Here is a 20,244-nt window from a genome sequence, read left to right as displayed (position 1 = left end):
TTAACTGCTTAGAGACAAGTCTATTTTAGCTCATTCAACAAACTTCACTTAGTATGTTTAGACTGAAATTATGATCTTTTCAAGCAACATACTGCAGAAAACTACACTATAATAACACCAGAAGATTTAGAACTAAATACCAGTGCCTAAGTGATTCCCTGGAAGGTATGCTGAGGCACATCTGTGGATTGTATTAATTCTTTCAAGCCTCTGGGGGAGTTTGGAATCAGTTACAGTTCACACGTAGGCTCTGTAGCGTGAGCTGCACCAGAACTAATAGAGCCAACTCACATTTTACCTCCCTGTATATTGTAGCGTGGATTTCATCTCTGCTGTGAAATATGAAGAGACAAATATCGTATTGGAGTGTGTAGGAGGTTCCCTGGTAGAGATTGGAGCTGTTTATTTGGCTTTTCCACACACTAAAGGTGATGAAGATTGCAAGTCCAAGTGTTCCTTTCAGAGATGACAGTCATTATTGTGAAGTATTTTATCGAGCAAATCTTGAACGAAAATGGAGAGAACATTTCTTACATATGAAATATGCTTTGACTGAAGACCTTAAATCGTCACTTTGTTCTTTTCCTCCTCCTTGCTTTTGTTTTTGTCCCCAAAGTATTAAGAGAGCATTTGGACAAAATCAGATATTGCAATGAGAATTTTGGCCACAAATGTCAGAACTTTAATGTTGCTGAAAACAGAATCTCATAAATTGCCACCATAGATCCCTCTTTAGTAGGATAGGTGTTTTTTAGCCATCAACATGCATTTTACTTATTAATTTACATAAATTTGTGGTGTATATGGGGTGCACTATGTCTATGATTGAATATAAAATATTTAACAAATAAAATATTACTGCAGAAGGATTATAGTTTAAATGAACATCACAAAAGATCAAGAAGGGAACAAACAATAACTTTTAATCAGCTTCAAGGAAGACACTAAGGATTCTACTGAGGTCTTATCGGTAGTCAAAAAAGGTGTCTGAAGGCACACTCTTTTAATCAAGACTGGAAACTTCAGTAGAAACTACTGATGGCTAAGAGTATAGAAGTGAGTGAGTGAGGCTAGCATGAAGAAAGAGAGGCTGGGGAGAGAGCCAGGTTCCAAGCAGAGGAAAACGTGCAGTACAGGAATGAACGTGATCCACCTGGGTAACAAGGCAACCGGTCTGATTCCATGTGCTGAAGAGAATGAGATAAGCTTTTCAAGAGATGATAAAGAGTTTGGTTTTGTAAAACACAAGTTTGAGATGCATGCATATCAAGTAGGTAGTTTGGCATATAACTTTGTTAGTTCCATAGAAAATTTGGAATTTCAGGTTTGGATATATCTGGGGTGTTGTTTGGAGTGAAAAATCAGCCAGAACTTTCCCCCAAGAATTCTAGTATTCACACATTTGGACGAGAGAAAGAAGTGTAAAGAGATACTACTGGAAGAGGGCAGGGGAAGCCAGGGGACCCTGAAGGAGAGTGCTCATCCTGCGCTGCTGATGGTTACCAAGAAAGAGGTGCTAACCAGTTAGCCTGATGGATGACGGGCTGCTTGCTGGTGAGAAGGCTGGGGACCCAGCAACCACAGCATATCCAATGAGACTTTCCATAGTGCTTATGAGGAGTTACCATGTGGTGAGGAGTGAAAGCAGGGTACCAGACTGCACACAGAGCGCACAGCTGCTCCCCAAGGTGAGAAGGTGAACAAAAGCTGCAAGATGGTGACATTGACAGGACTGTTTTTAAGATGGTGGATTCTAGACAAAAGGGTGGGCAAAAGAAGCAAAGTCATTGTCTGACAGAGAGGGCATGGGGACGTTAGAGAATTTGACATTGGAAAAGAAACTAGATCAAGAATACCAGGAAGATACTATGGTCACTGTAGCATACTATTGGTAATTATTGATAACTATTGATAACTGCTCACAGACCAATCCAAAAAAAAAAAAAAAGTGTGAGATTGCTGATGAGAAAAACAATGAGTTCTTCCCAGTTTTCTGTAAGCATTGGTGCAGCTCCAGAAGAGCACATTCGACATCAAAACCCTTAGGTTAGAAATACCTAACTAGGGGCTGGAGAGTTGGCTCAGTGGTCAAGACACTTGGTGATCTTGCAGATGATTTGGGTTCTATTCCCAGCATCCACATGGTGGCTACAAGTATGTTAAACTTCATCTGACAGTATCCAATGCCCTCTTCTGATATCCTTGAGCTCTAGGCACACACATGGTATATTTAAATATATACAAACAAACCATTCATAGACATAAAATAATAAAGTAAATAAAAAATAAAAGAATACCTAACTAAAGAAAATGTGCCTGACTTCTCCACAGGGACTCTTATTTCTGAGGGTGTGACAGTGTCTGAGGACACATTCATGCCAACTCCTCCAAGGCTGACCTTAAATCTCCCATTGCTCTTCCCTATCCATTCCTCTAAAATTTTACCAACAAAATGTATCATTTGATTTCTTCTGAGTATCCAGTATTCCCAGTGAAGTCAAATCCTTTCAGAAGGGCTATTGTAAGTTTTATTAGCATGTGAAACTCAGCTGGCTGAAAGCTAAAACATCTGCCCCAGGACCCAGGGGAACACAGGGCAGGAAAATGCACATACTTGAAAGCAGGTGGGAAAAGAGCCAGAGCAAACTATTTTGTAATCTATTGAGTTTGCTCTTTACTGAGCTTTGGTTTAATGTCACAGGAAAATGCTAGACATCTTCTCAGTCCACCTGTAAAGAGATTTATTCCATGTTTGGGACAATCCTAAAAGTACCAGAGAGTAAGAGTATAGAGCAAAAATGGCTATGTCATTTTATCACTTCTTATACTAGTGTAGTTCTCTCATAAATCTACACATTGACTAAGGAGTTACAAAAGCCAGCATTGTAAATGTGTATTTTTGTTAAGAGGATATTTCAAAAGATTATAATTTCTTACCTATGTGCCATTAACACAGTGCTATGTCACATCCAGTAACTTTTTGAAAGACGCTAAGGTTTAGGACATCTCCCACCACTCGAGGTTTGTTCAATTCTAAAAATACATCTTTGCCTGAGATATTTATAATTTGTGAAAAGTGCAGTTATTGCTCAGAACACTATTCAAGTTGTGTTTCAAGCTAGTGTGTTAGTGAGCACAGCAACTCTTATTGTTTTTCCGTTCATTATCACGGCAGGGAGCATAGTGACAAGCTGGCAGACACAGCACTGGAGAAGTAGCTGAGAGTCCTACATCTGGATCTGCAGGCTGCAGGGAGAAGAGACTGGGCTTGCTTCTGAAACCTCAAAGCCCACCGCCTCCACACACTTCCTCCAACAAGGCCACACCTCAGAGTCCTTCTTAAATAGGGCCACTCTCTGATGGCTAAGCATTCAAATAAATGAGCTTCTGGGGCCCATTCCTATTCCAGCCACCACAAGGAATAAAAGCAATTGCTCTAACTCTGGATCTGTTTTGCTCTTTGCATCTTGGCATTTGGGGCACTGTGGAAGTCCATTGAGAGAACTCTCAAGTGTTAGTGAAAATATGGACATTTCCTTCTCTCCCATAAAGCTTCTTTCCGTAGAGGACACTGATTAGTGTAGAGATATTGTAAAGATATTTGGAAAATAGGATCTGTTCTGACCTTATATGTAGCCTGGAACATATGAAATGTCTTTTTGGCATGACCTGACTAGTGGGTTCCTGAACATTCCACAGTGGTGGCTGTCTGCACAAGTAAGACATGAAAGTTGGAGGGGGCTACTTAGGAAGAAGAGGTTCAGTAGGAATGTGGAGGATTACGAGAGAGTGATGGAAAGGGAAATGATCACAGTGCTCTGTGTACACATATGAAACGGATAAGAATAAATCTAATAGGATGACCCCTTTCATTATTATTGAGTAAACAGCAGTTACAAGTCAATAGAAATGTGGAGAAGGTATAGCCATTAAAGAAGTCATTGTCTTTGTAGTCACATATCCAGATGTGTAGATTGTGACATGGGGATATCATCTTGCTCTCTGAGCCTAGATTAACTTAATCTTTAGGAATAAAGATGCACATCTTTTATATACTTCAGTTTCTTCTTCATCATTAGGCAAAAATATTCATCTTAATTTCATAAGGCTGGTTTTCTTGTTAAATGAGTATTATATATATAAATATATATATATATATTATATGCATATATATTATATCATAGAGAAAAGAATATGTAAGGCTTGCTCATGTATTGTACCATTATATCAACTTGTTTTGTTAGAAACAATTACATCACATCAGCTTCTCTTTTATTATCAGCCAGATTCATCTCTGTCCTGACAGATATGACTTGCAATTTCATCTAACACCTTACCCAGTCCCCATGGTCTGTTGCACCCACAAGTCCCTGGATATTAGGTCATCTTCTCAATATGGTGTCAATTTCAGAATAAAAAAAGACCAAGCTTATGAAGTCATTGGTTATATAATGGACATTAAAATTATTTGTTGGATAGGCTGTAGAGGCTCTGTTCTAAGTACAGAAGCTAACTCATGAACCAGCATCTTAGCTTGCTGCTCCTGGGAGGATGTTATCAGTGAACTTTTCAGCAAGCTGTGAAAATGGATTCATTACAGGCAGCTTGTCAGTTTCTCTCCACAAGCAGAGTGTGGATCCCAGTCCTCTGCTGCAGTGATGAAATGTCAGTCAATTTGGGGTTATTCAGCCTCCCTCCATTCTGTCAATGCCATTAGCCCAGCCTTGTTTTCTCAGGCATGTTCTGCAACACTGGCCATATGTGGTCCATGTAGAACTACAGAAGGGCTAAGGAAATGAAACACATTATCCTTTTTCTCAGATATAAGTTAGGGACCATATTATTCCTATTTCGTAATGTATAAGAATGTATTTCACAGCTGATGTTGCAGTGTAATTACTTAAGAAAAAATTCTCAATATTGTTTTAATTTTTAAGTATGTCCAACTGAAAAGATATTTGTAAAAACGATGCCTGTCCTGTTTTATTCATACATAAGTCTGGCTCCAAGGCTCTCAGGGGTAGTTTTAATTCACAACACCTGTCTCCTTTCACACCTAAGGAATCAGCTACCTTGCATCCGTGGTGACCGCATGTACAAGTACATCAACACACAGACACACATACATCCGCATAAAGGAAAATAAATCAAAAAATAGATTTATGATTGTTTCCCCTTAAAGTAAGAGGCTGCATTTTGGTGTTGAAACTCTGAATAATTACCAATATAGATATTCTCATGGGCTGGCCAAACTCAGACATGACCCATTTTTCTATCAATCAAATCAAAAAGATAACTTCATGGGGGCTGTAAATATTCTTCTAATAGTACTTGGCATTTCTAAGTGACAACCTGATTGTCATTGACATTCTTCCTGTTAGTATTTTACTTTTACAATTGAATTTTCTCTTTGTATATTCTAAGAATTTCTAACATCAAACCTACATTCAATGCCTAGAAATCTGAGGGCATCCTAGTTAAACTATCATGTGTTGCTTAATTAAGTTGCTCCTACAATGTGGCTTTATCAATGCAAGTGCATGTTAGGGAACCGTCTGTGTTCCTCAGTGGGGAGAAGATACAGTAATATTCCCTTCCCTGATTCCAACTCTAGTTTAATTAATTCTCTAACTCACAAAAAATCCCAGCACCCACCCTTGTACAAGCTGCTCTATCTCAAAGATTCTTTATACTGAAAGTAGATTGTTTCAAAGCCTGTCTTCAGGAAGGCTGAGTCTCCTAATGTTACTGGACACTTCTGTATGAGCAGAGAAGGTTACAGAAAGCTCTACGCAGATAGCTTGGTTTGAGTGCAGGATGGTTGTAATAAAATAATTTAGATATAAGTTTTGTTTTGCTAAGAACTTGTGTCAATCCCATGGTTGGCCCACACCTTTAATCCCAGCTCTCAGGAGACAGAGGCAGGCTGATTTCTGTGAGTTTGTGGCCAGCTTTCTCTACAGAGCTAGTTCCAGGACAGGCTCCAAAGCCATACAGAAACACCCTGCCTCGAAAAACCAAACCAAACCAAACCATACCAAACCAAAACAAACAAAAAGAACTCATGTCAAGTATATTGAAATGATGAAGGAACAGAGACACTAAAAACTTGATAATTAATGGAGTGATGAGGGTTGTATTAAAAAGCAAAGTCCAGCAACCCTACCACTGTTTTTTTTTACATTACTCTTGAGGTATTAGAGTCTTCCCCGTAATGTTAATGTACTAGGGAATATTATTTGGCATACTTGAGACAGTATGGCCAGGTATTTATGAATCTGCTGCACATCTGATCACCGCTGGCTCTAAACATGTGGCTTAGCTTTTACTTCAATTAAGTGATCTTGTTTACATTTCATCCTTGAAAGGAATAGAGCAAGACAAACAGCTAATGAAAAAGTGAGTGGTATTGATGTTTGAGTGGCATATTCACCTGCTGTTAGTGTCTCCCCTGAACTGTACCATATTTAAGCAATGTTAGTTTCTATCCAATGTACAAAGTGTAGAGAGTAAAAGTGGAATTGAGAATTAAACATTTATGTGTGCCTAGGTATAAAGTTACCTTTTAAGTCTTCAATTAGTGATAGTCTTCTGTTTTTAATATTTTGGGCTAGTGAAGACATGTAGTTTCCTTAATAGAATCATTGATTATAACTGGCTAGTAAAAAATAACAGTTTTGGAAGATACAGGGGATATACAGCCTATTAGCTGAAAACTTCTCTTTTTTGCATAACTTGCTCCAAATTTTGCTGCTATTCAGGACATGGTTCTATACACCAACACCCAAGTGCAAAATAGGTAAATCAACTGTTTATTTTCTTTCCTTCATTTCCCACAATTTCACCCATCACTGAGAATACAAACTCTACATACCAAAACCATGCTGTCTTCATTGTAGCCCACTTACACAAAGGATATTCCCTTCCAAAGACAGCATCACGATTAAGTGATAAACTTGAGTCTCTCCTAAATCCCATTTACCCCACCCTGAATCTAGACATTCATGTGCTCATAGAATCCAGAGAAGTTATCAGTGGAAATGTATGAATCAAATCAGAATACTGGTTTATGACTCTTGAGTAGATTTTTTTCTTTATAGGCACAATTATTTATTATCTAAGAATGCAGGGATTCTCAGGGGTCCTTGTTACTTCTGCACATTGTTCTATGAGGCCACAACATTTTGTATAATATTTCTAAGGCACCTTTTAATTCTTCTCCCTCATCTCCTCCTTTCATCACTGTTCAGGCAGGTTCCTCAAAGGTCAAGGGACATATGATATTCAAACATATTGAATGCAGATGTGAGAATCCTAAAATCATCTCTTAGGACACACACTGCATACGTGTATGTAAACAGAGGTTTCTCTGTCTCACAGCTGCTTCCAACTAATCACTCAGAGGCTTAGCATTAATTACAAACTGCCTGGCCTGCAGCTCATTAGTAACTATCTCTTACATTTAAATCAACCCATTTCTATTAATCTATGTGTTGTCATGTGGCCCATGGCTTTACCTGTGGCCTAGTACATGTTGCTGCTCCGGTGGCCGGCATCTCCCCCTGACTCCATCCTTCTTCTCCCTGTGTTCAGTTTGGCTTTCCCACCTAGCTATATTCTGCATTGCTATAAGCCAAGTAGCTATTTTGCTGTTGTTTTTGTTTTTCAAGACAGGATTTCTTTGTGAGGCTTTGGACCCTGTCCTGGCACTTGCTCTATTGACTAGGCTGGCATGGAACTCACATTGATTCACCTGCCTTTGTTTCCCAGATGCTAGTATTAAAGGTGTGAGCCACCACCAGCTGGCCAAAGCAGCTCTTATTATCAACCAATGAGAACAACATACATTCATAGCATACAGAAGGGTTATCTCACAGCATTTGTGTAAACATGAAAAGCAACACCATTCTATTCTTAAACTGCTTTTGTTTCAGTGTATGTGTATGTGTGTGTATATAATGAATACATATATATGCATATATGTACATATGAATTTATAAAAATAATACGTATGCTTGATGAGATGACCATTGGGTAAAGTACTCACTGAGAAAGCATGAGGATCTGAGTTCAAATCTCAGAAAATACATAAAAACCAGATGCAGTGGTACCCCTTTATATCCCCACAGTTGGACCCCTCTGTAACCATTCTGTCTGGGGCACGCCCCTGTGACCCCACTGTCTGGGGCACACCCCTGTGACCCCACCCTCTGGGGCACACCCCTCTGTAACCATACTGTCTGGGCTATCCCCCAGTGACCCCACTGTTTGTGGGACCCCTCTGAGACCCCAATGTGAAAGGGGAAGAGAATAGTAGGATTCTGGGGACCAATTGGTCAGAAAGTGTAGCTGAATCAGTGAGCTACAAATTCTGTGAGAAACCCTTCCTAAAACATAATGTGAAAAGCAATAGTGAAAACTTCCTGACCTCTAGCCTCTCCACCTTACCGTAGATGCAAATAAATGAGCTTGCAAACACATATGCAATATGCCACACATGCAAACATTCATACGCACACTGCTATTTGTAATGAGCTTAGCATTAATTTTTAGGTAAATTAATATTTTAAGATTTCGTTTTAGATTCTAGCATGGTAAACCTTGGCACCTACAACACACCTGAAGACATTTGGAATCTTTGGTATTATTCTGGTATACAAAGATAACAGAACTGTCCTAAAGCAGATGCAGGGGTAAACTGGTGCATCCATCCCTGGGACACTACCTGGCAGTCAAGAAAATTGAAGTGCCTGAATCTTGCAGCAGACAATCAGGATCTCAAGTAACTGACATGCTTGAAGGAAGTGATTCATTTACATAGGCACTAGTTACTTTTTCTGTTGCTGTGATAAAATGCCATGGCCAAAAGCAACTTGGGGAAGAAAGAGTTTATTTTCACTTCCAGTTCCAGAGGAAAACCCATGATAGTGAGGAAGGCTTAGCATAGAAACAGGAGCAGAAAGCTGGCTGAGCACATGTCGTCACAGAAGAAGCCACGAACGTAAACTGAAAAATGGAGCAAGGCTATAAACTCTCAATGGCCATATCCAGCAGCTTATTTCTTTCTGCAAGACTATGTACAGGTCTTAAAAGTTACCCCATTCCCTAAGCAGAGATAGCAACACAGAACATAGTGTTCAAATGCATGACGAACCTATGGGAACATTTCTTATTCAAACCATCATACATAGTGTTCCTTCATGGTGAAATAACAGCATTGTTGTGTGCTTATCCACATTTATAAATGAGAGCCAACTTCTACATCTATGTACCAAAACAAACAAAACAACCCCCCCAAAAAAAACCATCTACTATAAAACAGTGAAATTTGAATAAGGGATGTATGTAAGTTAATAGTGCCCTACCATTATCAGTTTTAAAATGTGTTATGAGTATGTAAAAAATTATAATTGAGAGAAGAGCACACCAGATTATATAATACATGTATGGTTATGTATTAAAATGATACAACTGCCTTATAATTACCTTACAATTAGATAATAAAAATTTAGTTGTATGAAAATTACAGAGGCATAGAGGTTTATTGTTTAAAGTGCTTGATGTATAAACATGACAGTCTGAGTTCAGATCCCCATCATCCACATAACAGTCAGCCATGGGAGCCTAACCCCCCCTCCCAGCTAGGAAGAAGGAGACAGGTGGGTTATGGGACTTCCTGACTAGCCAATCTAATGAAAGTGATGAGGCCCAGGGTTAGTGGAAGATACTGTCTCAAAATATATGGTGGAGAGTGATTAAGAAAGTCACTAAGTATTGAATTTTGGCCTCCACACATGTATGCACAGATACACATAGCAATACATATATGTGAACCAACATACATACACTACAAAGGCACAATCACAAAGAAAGGGAAAATTTTGTGTGTGTGTGTGTGTGTGTGTGAGAGAGAGAGAGAGAGAGAGAGAGAGAGAGTGATGCTTTATTAACTAAAACAAAGGTAAAGAGAATAGAAAGGATCTCTGTGGAAACCTGGGAACCCACCTCTCTTATCCTTCACTACATTTCACTGCACTCTTCTTAAAATGAATTCCAAACCTTTGCTCCAACCCTTTCTTCCTCCTAAAACTTGTGCCCCCATCTTCCATCTCTGATTCTGTCTCATAATTTAGTCTCAGTTTAAATGGATTTCCTTGGAGTTGACCATGGTATATAAGGCAGCCCCCGAGCCATGTTCTGTGTTCTCTTGGTTCAGCTCGCACCGTGACACTTCACCAGCCTGGACCCAAGATCATGGGAAGCCCACCCAAACTGGAAACAGATAGGCTCCGTGAATTTGCTTTTCCATACACTCTCGTCTTCGGCTTAAATCGGATCAACATTCTTAGTGTTGAAAACGCTTAGTCAGTTTGCAGTTGCATGGCTGAATTCATAACATCTGTGTGTGATTTGAGCTGCTGTAGCCCCTTCTGAATGGACAGTTCATTCCCTAAAATTCAAATGTAACTGGGTGTTGTGTACTTTATCAGGATTTCTATAAGAGTAGATTATCTTATACGACTCAGCAATTTGTCTCAAGATACACGTGCAGACTCGTGAGAGGAACCTACTTCCATGCTAAGTCATTCTAGTGCTGAAGTTTAGGTCTGGGATGAACCCTTAGCCCTGTTGAAAGGGTAGAACATTAATAGAGGTGGAATGAGAGCCCTTAGGTAGTATTTGGATGTGCATAATCGTCATGGACTAAACGTATTATAGTCCTTCCTGTCTCTTTTCAACCAATACAGCCAGAGCAACATGCTGTCCTACTAAGAGACGCTGCCCTTCTTCCGGACAACCAGTCACAGACTGCAATCTCCAAAATGGTTGGTCAATTTTAATATTTTTGCTTTCTAGGTTTTTTTATACTCTGGTATTTTGTCTAAAGCATTTATATATATATATATATATATATATATATATATAAATAAAATTTATATATTCCTATTGGAATCATATCATATTTTGTTTGATTTGTTGTTATTTGGAACTTTGGGCAACAACCATATTTTCTGTGTATTAGTACTTGAAAATTTTGACTTGAGCTATCAGGATGTCCAGTGTTGCCAGCATGTGCAGGTCAGTGAATATGGTCAGAGCTCAGTAAAACACTAACACATGAGGGGTTCTGCTTGCTTTCAGATGTCTCACATGTTAATATGTCCTAGGACTCTCCACAGCATGTCTGATACATGCTTTTGTCTCTTAGAAACCACATAGTTTGACCTTGCTATAATTCTTTTCCCCCATCTTTTGTTCTATTCAATGTTTTGTTTTCAACTAGCGTCTATTGTTGTTTCTAATTCTCCTATGACTAACCTGTTATTTTCAAACTTTTAAAATTAATCTGTAAAGATCTCCAGAGTTTAAAAAATTATTGGATTATGGTTAACATGAAATAAATATGAGATGAGATTTACACATTATGTAGGTGATTTACAATGACCTCAAAAAATTGATAACTGATGAAGACCTTAAAGATTCTTATAATAAAACTGATATTACCCATTATATCATGTGTAGTAAAATAAAAATAATGCCTTTTTATGAGCTTTGTTGATAAAATAAGACCTAACACTACTTTTTTTTTTTTAATTGGGCTTTGAGATGAACAATCAAAAGTCTCAGCAGGCCAATTTTGGGTAAAGGTTACTAGAAATTTTAGTAACTATAAGAAAAATGGTATAACTATAATCTACATGGTTAAAATTACAAGCAAACTTAGAAAGGATTCTTCTTAGAAAATGTTTAAGGCCAATATTAGAATGACTTATAAGTGAAGTTCATATAAGGGACAAGCATTTTTGAAACCCAAGGAGAGACATGAAACTATCCAGGTTTGGTCCATCAGAGTAGAAGTCTCCTATGATAGTGAATCATGTCTCTGAAACCCAAGGACAGATGTGAAACTATCCAGGTTTGGTTCATCAGAGTAGAAGTCTCCTATGTTAGTGAATCATGGCTCTGAAACCCAAGGACAGATGTGAAACTATCCAGGTTTGGTTCATCAGAGTAGAAGTCTCCTATGATAGTGAATCATGGCTCTGAACTTCATGGGATTTGGGATCACCTTAGCCCAGTCTATGGAATGGGCTCCTACACTAATATTAAGAATACAGTGAGCCCAGCACCAATCAACTCTCCATGTTTCTAGAAGGTGGATACAAGGTGACCAGATTTCTCAGGCTTCTGCCACCATTCCCTTCCCTATTAAAGGACAGTGTTTTTAAACCATGAGTAAAATCAAGCCATCCCTTCTTTAAACTACTTTTTGACAGCTAGGTATAACTAATCCATCTTCTGTATCCGATGCTGTCAGAGAAGGACACCTAACACCTGGCTGAGACCTGGAATACTTGCTCATGTGTCTATGTGATGTAAGTAGGGCCAAAGTCAACACTCGTTCTTTGCATGCCAACAGCAGCAAAGACATCATATGAAGATTTCTTATCCTTGTCTCTACAAAAAAATATCCTATTTGGAAACAACCTGAGAAAGGACAGTTTTATTTGGTTATATGATTTCAGAGACTTCAGTCCACTGTAACAGAAAAGGTGTGATGAAATGCCTCCATATGTGGGCCCCTCCAGGAAGCATAAAGCAAGTTCAGACTACTACAGGCCAGAGATTTAAGGTGCAGATGCCCTCCCTTAGGAGCCTACTTTTGTCAGAAAGATCCTACCCACTTAAAGGAACTCCAGGCTTCCAAATAGCGCTGCAAGATAGATAAAGAGAATTCCCACCATGAACCTAAGGGAAATTTCACTTTCCAACTATAGCAGGCAATTTAAACTTAATTCACTCTGATTGCTAAGCAACCGAGACAAAGATTGTCGACAACTAACAGCCCTATGAACTTGGAGTGGTAGGCATCCTTCTCATTCTGGCACCCGAATGGTGGGACAGGAGGGTGACCAGTTTGAGGCCAGCCTGGGCTAAATAGGAAATATCGCTTCAAAAATAAACAAGTGGGGTTGGAGAAGTGGCTCAGCTGTCAAAAGTATGATATTCTCCCAGAGCCTGAAGCGAGTGTCCCACATCGTCATCACTGCCTGTAACTTCAGCACCAGAGGACCTGACACCCTCTTTTGACCTCTGTAGATACACACACTCCTGCACACATGTAATGCATACACACACTCCTGCACACATGTAATGCATACACATAATTGAAAATGGAATATAAAAGCTAACAATGGAAAAAGAAAAAAAATAGCAGCATTAATAGTCAAAAACTAAATTGAAAAGTTTGTGAATTAAATTCATTGCTATAATTAATGTGTGTTTGCCTTGAAAAACTTGGTGTTCTTCATATGCCCAAAGGGTTTTTCTTAACATGAAGATTTTATGCAACTGGCTATTTCAAAGGTCATTGATTTAAACCAATTTTAATAATTGTAAAAATGAATGTAGGAGTTATTTTCTGCATATGATATTCAAACCTGGATATGAATTGTTCTTCTCTGGAAAGTAAAATGCAAAATATTGTGATGGAAAGCAGGAAAGCAAAGACCTGTGTAAATGGCTGATCTCACTGTCCTTGTAAACATGGTTGCGTCTGCAGAATTTTTATAGCTGAATATTCTTACCCGCTGCTGCAATTGCAAAATTGAACTCTTCTTCATTGTTTATGCCACCATAACTACAATGAAAGTGAAATTTTACAGTTGGAATGAAGAGAGTTTATCATAGGGACTGTATATTCTTTGTGGTTCTTAGTTCATTTGGTATTTGATAGGAATTATAGGTTTCCCGATGAAAGAAAAATAACGTTTGATGACTTATTTTTTCCAAGACATTAAATAACAAGCTGAACATGCATTCCAAGGGGTTTTCAATCTGTCACATAAAACAGGCAACTTCGCCTCTCACCAAAAATATTAGCAATGAATTTCTCTATCAACAGCAGCCTGAAAATACTACTCCATCAGCATATTGCTGGACTTACGCACGGTGCTTTGGGGGGTATTTCCTTGTCAGAGTTCATAAATAAATGAAAACCAATTTCTCTTCTGAATCCACTAAGATATTATTTATATACTGAACTGTTCTTAAAGTAACTGATTGAAACAAAATCACAAACCCTTTGGCAATTACCAAGAAGGAGCTGAATGAAAGTCATCCATGTGAAAACTCTGGCATGGACAGTTAGTGCCTTTTTTCATGACTGACAAAGACTGGGAGCCACCGAGATGCCCTTCAGTAGGTCAATAGATAAAGAAATTGAAATCCACAGACACACAGAGCCTTTAAAATCCACAGCCACACAGAGCCTTTTAGTTGATGATCAGTATAACATGAAGAGATATGCCAGTCCTGAAGCACTTTACCCAAAGGGCTGTCTCTCCAGTGCTTGGGAAGGTATTTTAATCTAACACATTAATAATAAGGTAGCACTGATATGTTTTAATCCATATTCAGACAAAGTTTTAAAAACGTGCTTAAGTCACTTAGACAACTGGAAAGCAAACCCTAGGTATTTGTTGGAAAAGGATATTTAGGAGACATTTTCATTTAAAAAAATCTGGATGCCTAATTCTAAGTATCTGAAGGTGAATACAAAGTCATTATTATTGTTTAATTTTATTTCTGATTGACCAATATGTTCCACTCATCTGAAATGGCTCTCGTACATATGTTTGTATGTATGTATGTATATGTGTGTGAATATATTATGTATGGCTATTTTCCATATTTCAGAAACCACATTCCATTGCTTTATTTCCCAAGATCCTTTCCATCAAGCTTCCATCATTTTCTCTTGCTGAACCCTATATAATCGTGGTGGGATCATGGCTGTGGGGTGAATGGGTGGATTAAAGAGGGCTTGTTAATATGTTAGACATAATTGTAATCTTGCTGGAAGTCCCTAAAGTATCTATTCTTTTATCTTACATCACTTCTCCATCTTGGAATGATACCACACACATAAAAAGGCTCAGTAAGCTGTTTCTGAATGATGATGGACAGAATGTGTTCTTAGTGATTAACAGACAAGGTTGCTTTGTTGCAGTGGTGAGTTATAAAGTTAAAGGCAGGCCTTTCCTCCCCATGCTTTTTCTATATTCTCTCTGAGGGAGGGAACAACTCACAAAATAAAAGGCACAGCTTTGTAATTTGTCATGCATTGATCTGAGTTTAGAGTGTAATTTGTTTTAATACATTAAATATTTGCTACTTTGCTTCTTTGTTCTCACATAATCCTTGGCATTATTGCTTTTATTGACAGAAGTATTAGTCATACTGCTATACTTATTATGAACAAAGAGCACAGTGATCGCTCTTTCCATCATTTTCTGCAGTGCTTTACTGCCTGTACCACCCAGTTAACAATTAAATTGAATCCTGCCTTGGATAAGTATGGTTTCCCAATTAAACAATAAAATGTTGTAAGACAAGGTTATTCTTTAGACTTCCTGTGGTTCCAATACAATATTTCTTTTTGCTTAATTTTATTTTATGTGTTGTGATTGTAAAAGTACTTTATTTCTCATATTATAAGCTTGATTTATTCTTATTTTGTGCCCTCTATCAGGCTACCTTTTCTTTCATTCCTCATCTCTCCCTCTCTCCATCTATCCCTCTCCCTTCCCTTCCCTCTTCCCCTTCTTAGAGTGAGCAATTTATATTCATTATGCTCCCTTTGTAGACTAGAAATTGCATTAATTTTGAAATCCACTAGTTCATAAACACAAGACTAATAAGAACTTGTCTTACATGGACAACACTGTGCTCTGCTCATTGTTTTATTGCTAACACACAATACAGTGCCTGAAAAGAGTAGATGTTTAAATGAGATTGTTCAAGGAATAAATGAGCTGGGGCATATGTGGTAACTGAATTACTTATGCTCTGAATGGTATGGATGGATCTGTAGTTCTAGCATCTGATCCAAATGGGATGGATGGCTATTATTAAGACATTATTTAGAATTTACTATCCACCTTTGTTGGTGTGTGTACAGCGTTATCTATACCTATTATTACAGAGTGTAACACATATGTGCTTCTGAGTGTCAGTCTATAGGGCTAAGAGAAAAAGCATGGAGTGAATCAGTCTTGAGATGGGGTAGCCTTTCTATAGAGTTTCACGAATATTTTCTCTACAGAGGCACCCTGTCCCTATCTTCTTTCATGAATGTTTTGTCTACAGAGGCACCCTCTCCCTATCTTCTTTTCACTTTACTTAGCCCTATTTGGCATAGAATTTGAGTAAGACTAAAAAACACATATGAAATTTTGTAACATTTCTATGTATCAGCAATGAAAATGTCAGCACCGTTAATTTTTTAATTCAGAGATTGTGATGTAGCCCCAGAATCATGTATAAAACAAACATATCAGAGGCATATGGTCCCTCTCAGAAATACAAATTGTAGTGTGCGTGGGTCCCATGAAATTATCTTTTCACCTTTTCATCTTTGTCTTGAACTTATGCTGCTGAACTTTTGAGAATGCAGAAATACATTTGTGAATGTATCAGATACGAATACTAATTTGGGGATGGAAAGAAACGCCCGTAGTTAAGAGTGCTTACTGTTCTTGCAAAGAGCTGCAGTTTGGTTCCCAGAACCCATTTCATGTGGCTCAGAACCACCTGTAACCAGATCTAGAGAATCTGCAACCCTCTCCTGGCATCCACAGGAGCTCCCACACTCATGGCATGTAGCCATACACATGTTCGTAAATAAATACATAATATTTAGAGAATGGTCAGAGCTTCTGCAGGGGGATCATGAGGAAAAAATGTGGTCCTTAAACTGGAATTAGGGCTGGAATTCAGGAGCTCATGTTATAATTATTTAGCTCATTTTAGGAGAAGAGTGGAGTGGAGAGAGTCTTGTCCCAATTGCACATGTGCAACTTGAGCAAACATAATTTGCTAAAGCAGTGGAGGTAACTGAGGCACAGTAGTGGCCCTCTCTTACTTATAAGACAGTGGAATCCGAGTCCGCTGATAGTCTGCAGAGACTGAAATGACCATATGAGTTCCTTCCACATTTCTCAGGCTGGTCTCAATGTTTTCAGAACTGGAGGAAATAAAATTGTACCATTCGTTTTTAAGAAGACAGCAATTCAGCCAGTTATTGAGGGGCCGAAGAGATGGATCAGCATTTTAGAGGACTTGCTGCTCTTTCAGAGGACCTGAGCTTGGTCCCCAGTGCCCATGTTGGGCCACAACCATCCGCAACTGCAGCTCCATGGTTTTTTGTGCCCTCTGTGGGATCCTGCCTATGTTCAGGCATATTCTCCCACTCTCTCTCATCATGTACATGACAACAATAATAATTTTTTAAAACCTAATAAATACGTACCCTGCAGGAGAAAAGGGGATCTGAACTCTGAGAATGGAAGCAGGTGGTCTCCTGAGGTCATAATAGCGACAGGTATGAAGGCCATTCAGAGAGGCTGTGTCTGACTTCTCAGTCAGAAACATGGCCCTGAGTGGTCTGATCCCACTACAGCGAAGGCAAACCCGTGATGGAAGACCATTAGTATCACAGCATTTTCTGTATGCCCAGCTCCATGAATGGACAGGGACTACATCCATAGAGACCACAGAATAACCGCATCTTTCCACAGCCCACCTCACAGAAAGCCAGGGCTGGGCTTCTTAGTCACTCAAATGCCATTGCGGAGAACAGGAGAGACTGCATAATTTTTAGAGAACCTACATTGTGAATTAATTCCATACTTTCCTTTGAGACAATGACAAGAGATTCAGATGCCCTGAAAACACTGAAATGCGTGTATTTAGCAAGACGCCTTTCCTTGCAGATGCCCCTTGAGTGAGGTCTTGAGGAGATGCAGAGGGAAGCTGTAATGCTCTGTACAAGTACGTGAAAAGGCAGCACAGTTTCATCAGGCACACCAATGAGTCTGACTTCTCTGGGTAGCTCCCTGCATTACTGCTGAGCTCCTCATATGGGTACCTAACCTCTCCCCAATTCAAGTCCATCCTGCTTTCTCTTTTTCAGGGGCAGTGATGGGGGCTGAGATCTCAAGTACCTAAGCCTGAATTATCTGAACTGCATTTCCTTAAAGTGCTCAACCTCTCTCTCTCTCTCTCTCTCTCTTTCTCCCTCCCTCCCTCCTTTCCTTCCTCCCTCCCTCCCTTCCTCTCTCTCCACCTCCCTCTCTCTCAAAATGTACAACTGGCCCCACTTCTTGACTCTAGCTCCCCCCACCGTGCTTTGCTAGAGTACATTAGGACCCCATCTGGAGCTCCCTGCTCTGGGAACATCACTCACAGGGATTCTGTGACCCCTTTCCAAGTCAAGCCTGCTTTCCTCTTTCTCCATGCTTAGAAATCCTCCTGCAGCATCCCACTGCCTCAAGAATATCATCTAAATGATTTAAGGGGAGACAGCCAGTCTTCCAGAGAAAATACATCACATATTGTATGGATTTGAACACCCTTACATTGATGTTTTCTCAAAGCTCCTCTGTAGATTCCATCAAAGCCACAGTTATTAAAAAAATGATCTAGAAAAAGACAAATGTGAAGCAAAAACCCTAAGTTCAGCACTTCTCCTGTAAACCTCGTTGTTCTTTGAGACATATTCCTGCCATAAACTATAACAGTGCCTCTTGATCCCCTAAATGAAAACACTTGAAAATTCTTAAGCTAAAGAGTGATGTACCTTGAAATGTGACCCTTCCCAATAGTCTCTTTCAGTACTCTCTTCCTCTGTCCATCACAACCTGATCTCTCAAGTTGCTACTCCCCCACCCCCAGTCTACCCAGGGAGACCCATGTGTCCACATTGGTCCCTCCATGGGGCTTTGCATTGTAGCATCATTATTCCTTATTTAAATTTAATATCCACTTAAGAGTGAGTTTGTCTTTCTCAGTCTGGGTTACCTCACTCAGGATGATTTTTTTTTATCTAGTTCCATCTATTTGCCTTCAACTTTCATGGTGTACCACATTTTCTTTATCCATTCCTCATACAAGGGAAACTCCCAGGAATCTACAAGGATGACCCCAACTAATACCCCTAGAAATAGAGGATACATAGCCTAAACTGATTATCTACTGATACCACATTGGTGCCTACTCCAGTTGTCATCATAGAGGCTTCATGCAGCAACAGATGGAAACAAATGCAGGCCCACAGCCAAACAAGCCAGGCTTGGGGAATCCTATGAAGGAAGGGGGAGGATTATAGGAGCCAGGGGCTCAAGGACACCAAAGAAAACTCACAGAATCAACTAACCTGAGCTTATAGGAGCTTATAGGGACTGAACTGAAAGCCAGGAAGCCTGCATAGGATTGAACTGGGGCATCTGTGTATGTTGCAGATGTGTAGCTTGATCCTGTTATGGTGCTCCTAACAGTAGGAACAGATGCTGTCTCTGACTCCTTTACTGGTTTCTTGTACCCTACTGCCCATACTGGGTCACCTTGCCCAGCTTCAATACATGGGGATGTGCTTAGTCTTACTGCAACTTGATATGCCATGGGAGACCTGGCTTTCTTAAACAGAAATGAAGACGTGGATTGAAATATGGGACCCGAGGATAGTGAGGGGAGTACCTGGGAGGAGAAATATGAAAATTGGTATGGAGTCACACTAAAAGGTAATGTTATTAGTGATGACAGATAGCTCTGGAAATACTTTTAATGGCAGATGATTAGAGCACAGAGCCATAGAAGGAAGCCCAGTCAAGGGATTTTCACACTAATTCTGGTGTGATGCCTATTATAGATTTATATCACAGAGCACGGTGGAATAGATTATAGATTTATATCACAGAGCACGGAGGACTAGGGCCTAGTGATAGGACCCTGGAGTCAGTGCAAAGTGTGAGAGAAAGAAGATGTAGACAAAGGTGATAAGGCTAGTGTAATAGCCATGCAACAGAGAGGGACAATTGGAGGACAGCTTTACTTCATCATTCTGTCAAGTAAATACAATTTCATATTAGCTAATAACTTGGAGGTAAGGCGGTAGACAGATCTCTTAGATTTAGAATCATATTTTAAAGCTGTAGAGCTTCGTATATTTTGCCAAAAAAAATCTGCCTATGTAGCTAAATATTGCTAACATTACCTTAGGGAAAAGATGTTTGTAAACTTGTCAGTAACATGTTTCACATAATTATTGCATGGGAGAGAACAATGCCTATGTTGGTTTTTGGGTACAGAAAATCACAGACCCTTCTTGTTCTTCATGGCCATTTTTGTATTTTTTGAGACTTTTTTTATTTTTGAGATTATAAGGTAATTACAACACTTCTC

The 20,244-nt window shown here is 39.2% G+C and overlaps 1 protein-coding gene across 4 annotated transcripts in view; it reads left to right on the top strand.

The window, feature by feature from the left end:
* The window catches only part of Pdgfd (platelet derived growth factor D), a 199,201-nt gene that overhangs the window by 40,435 nt on the left and 138,522 nt on the right, over positions 1-20,244 (top strand). For 2 of the 4 annotated variants that reach the window (XM_051177792.1, XM_051177790.1), the window contains exon 2: positions 10,749-10,826. The exons of the other annotated variants lie outside the window; for them this stretch is intronic. In XM_051177792.1, the coding sequence (XP_051033749.1) occupies positions 10,749-10,826 (78 nt within the window). The remainder of the gene's footprint in view (positions 1-10,748; positions 10,827-20,244) is intronic. 4 annotated transcript variants of the gene reach the window in all.

The sequence above is a fragment of the Phodopus roborovskii genome, unplaced genomic scaffold, assembly GCF_943737965.1.
Source record: "Phodopus roborovskii unplaced genomic scaffold, PHOROB, whole genome shotgun sequence".
NCBI classification, from domain to species: Eukaryota; Metazoa; Chordata; class Mammalia; order Rodentia; family Cricetidae; genus Phodopus; species Phodopus roborovskii.
The sequence above is the reverse complement of the archived record's forward strand: the minus strand, read 5'-3'. Positions and strand labels throughout refer to the sequence as shown.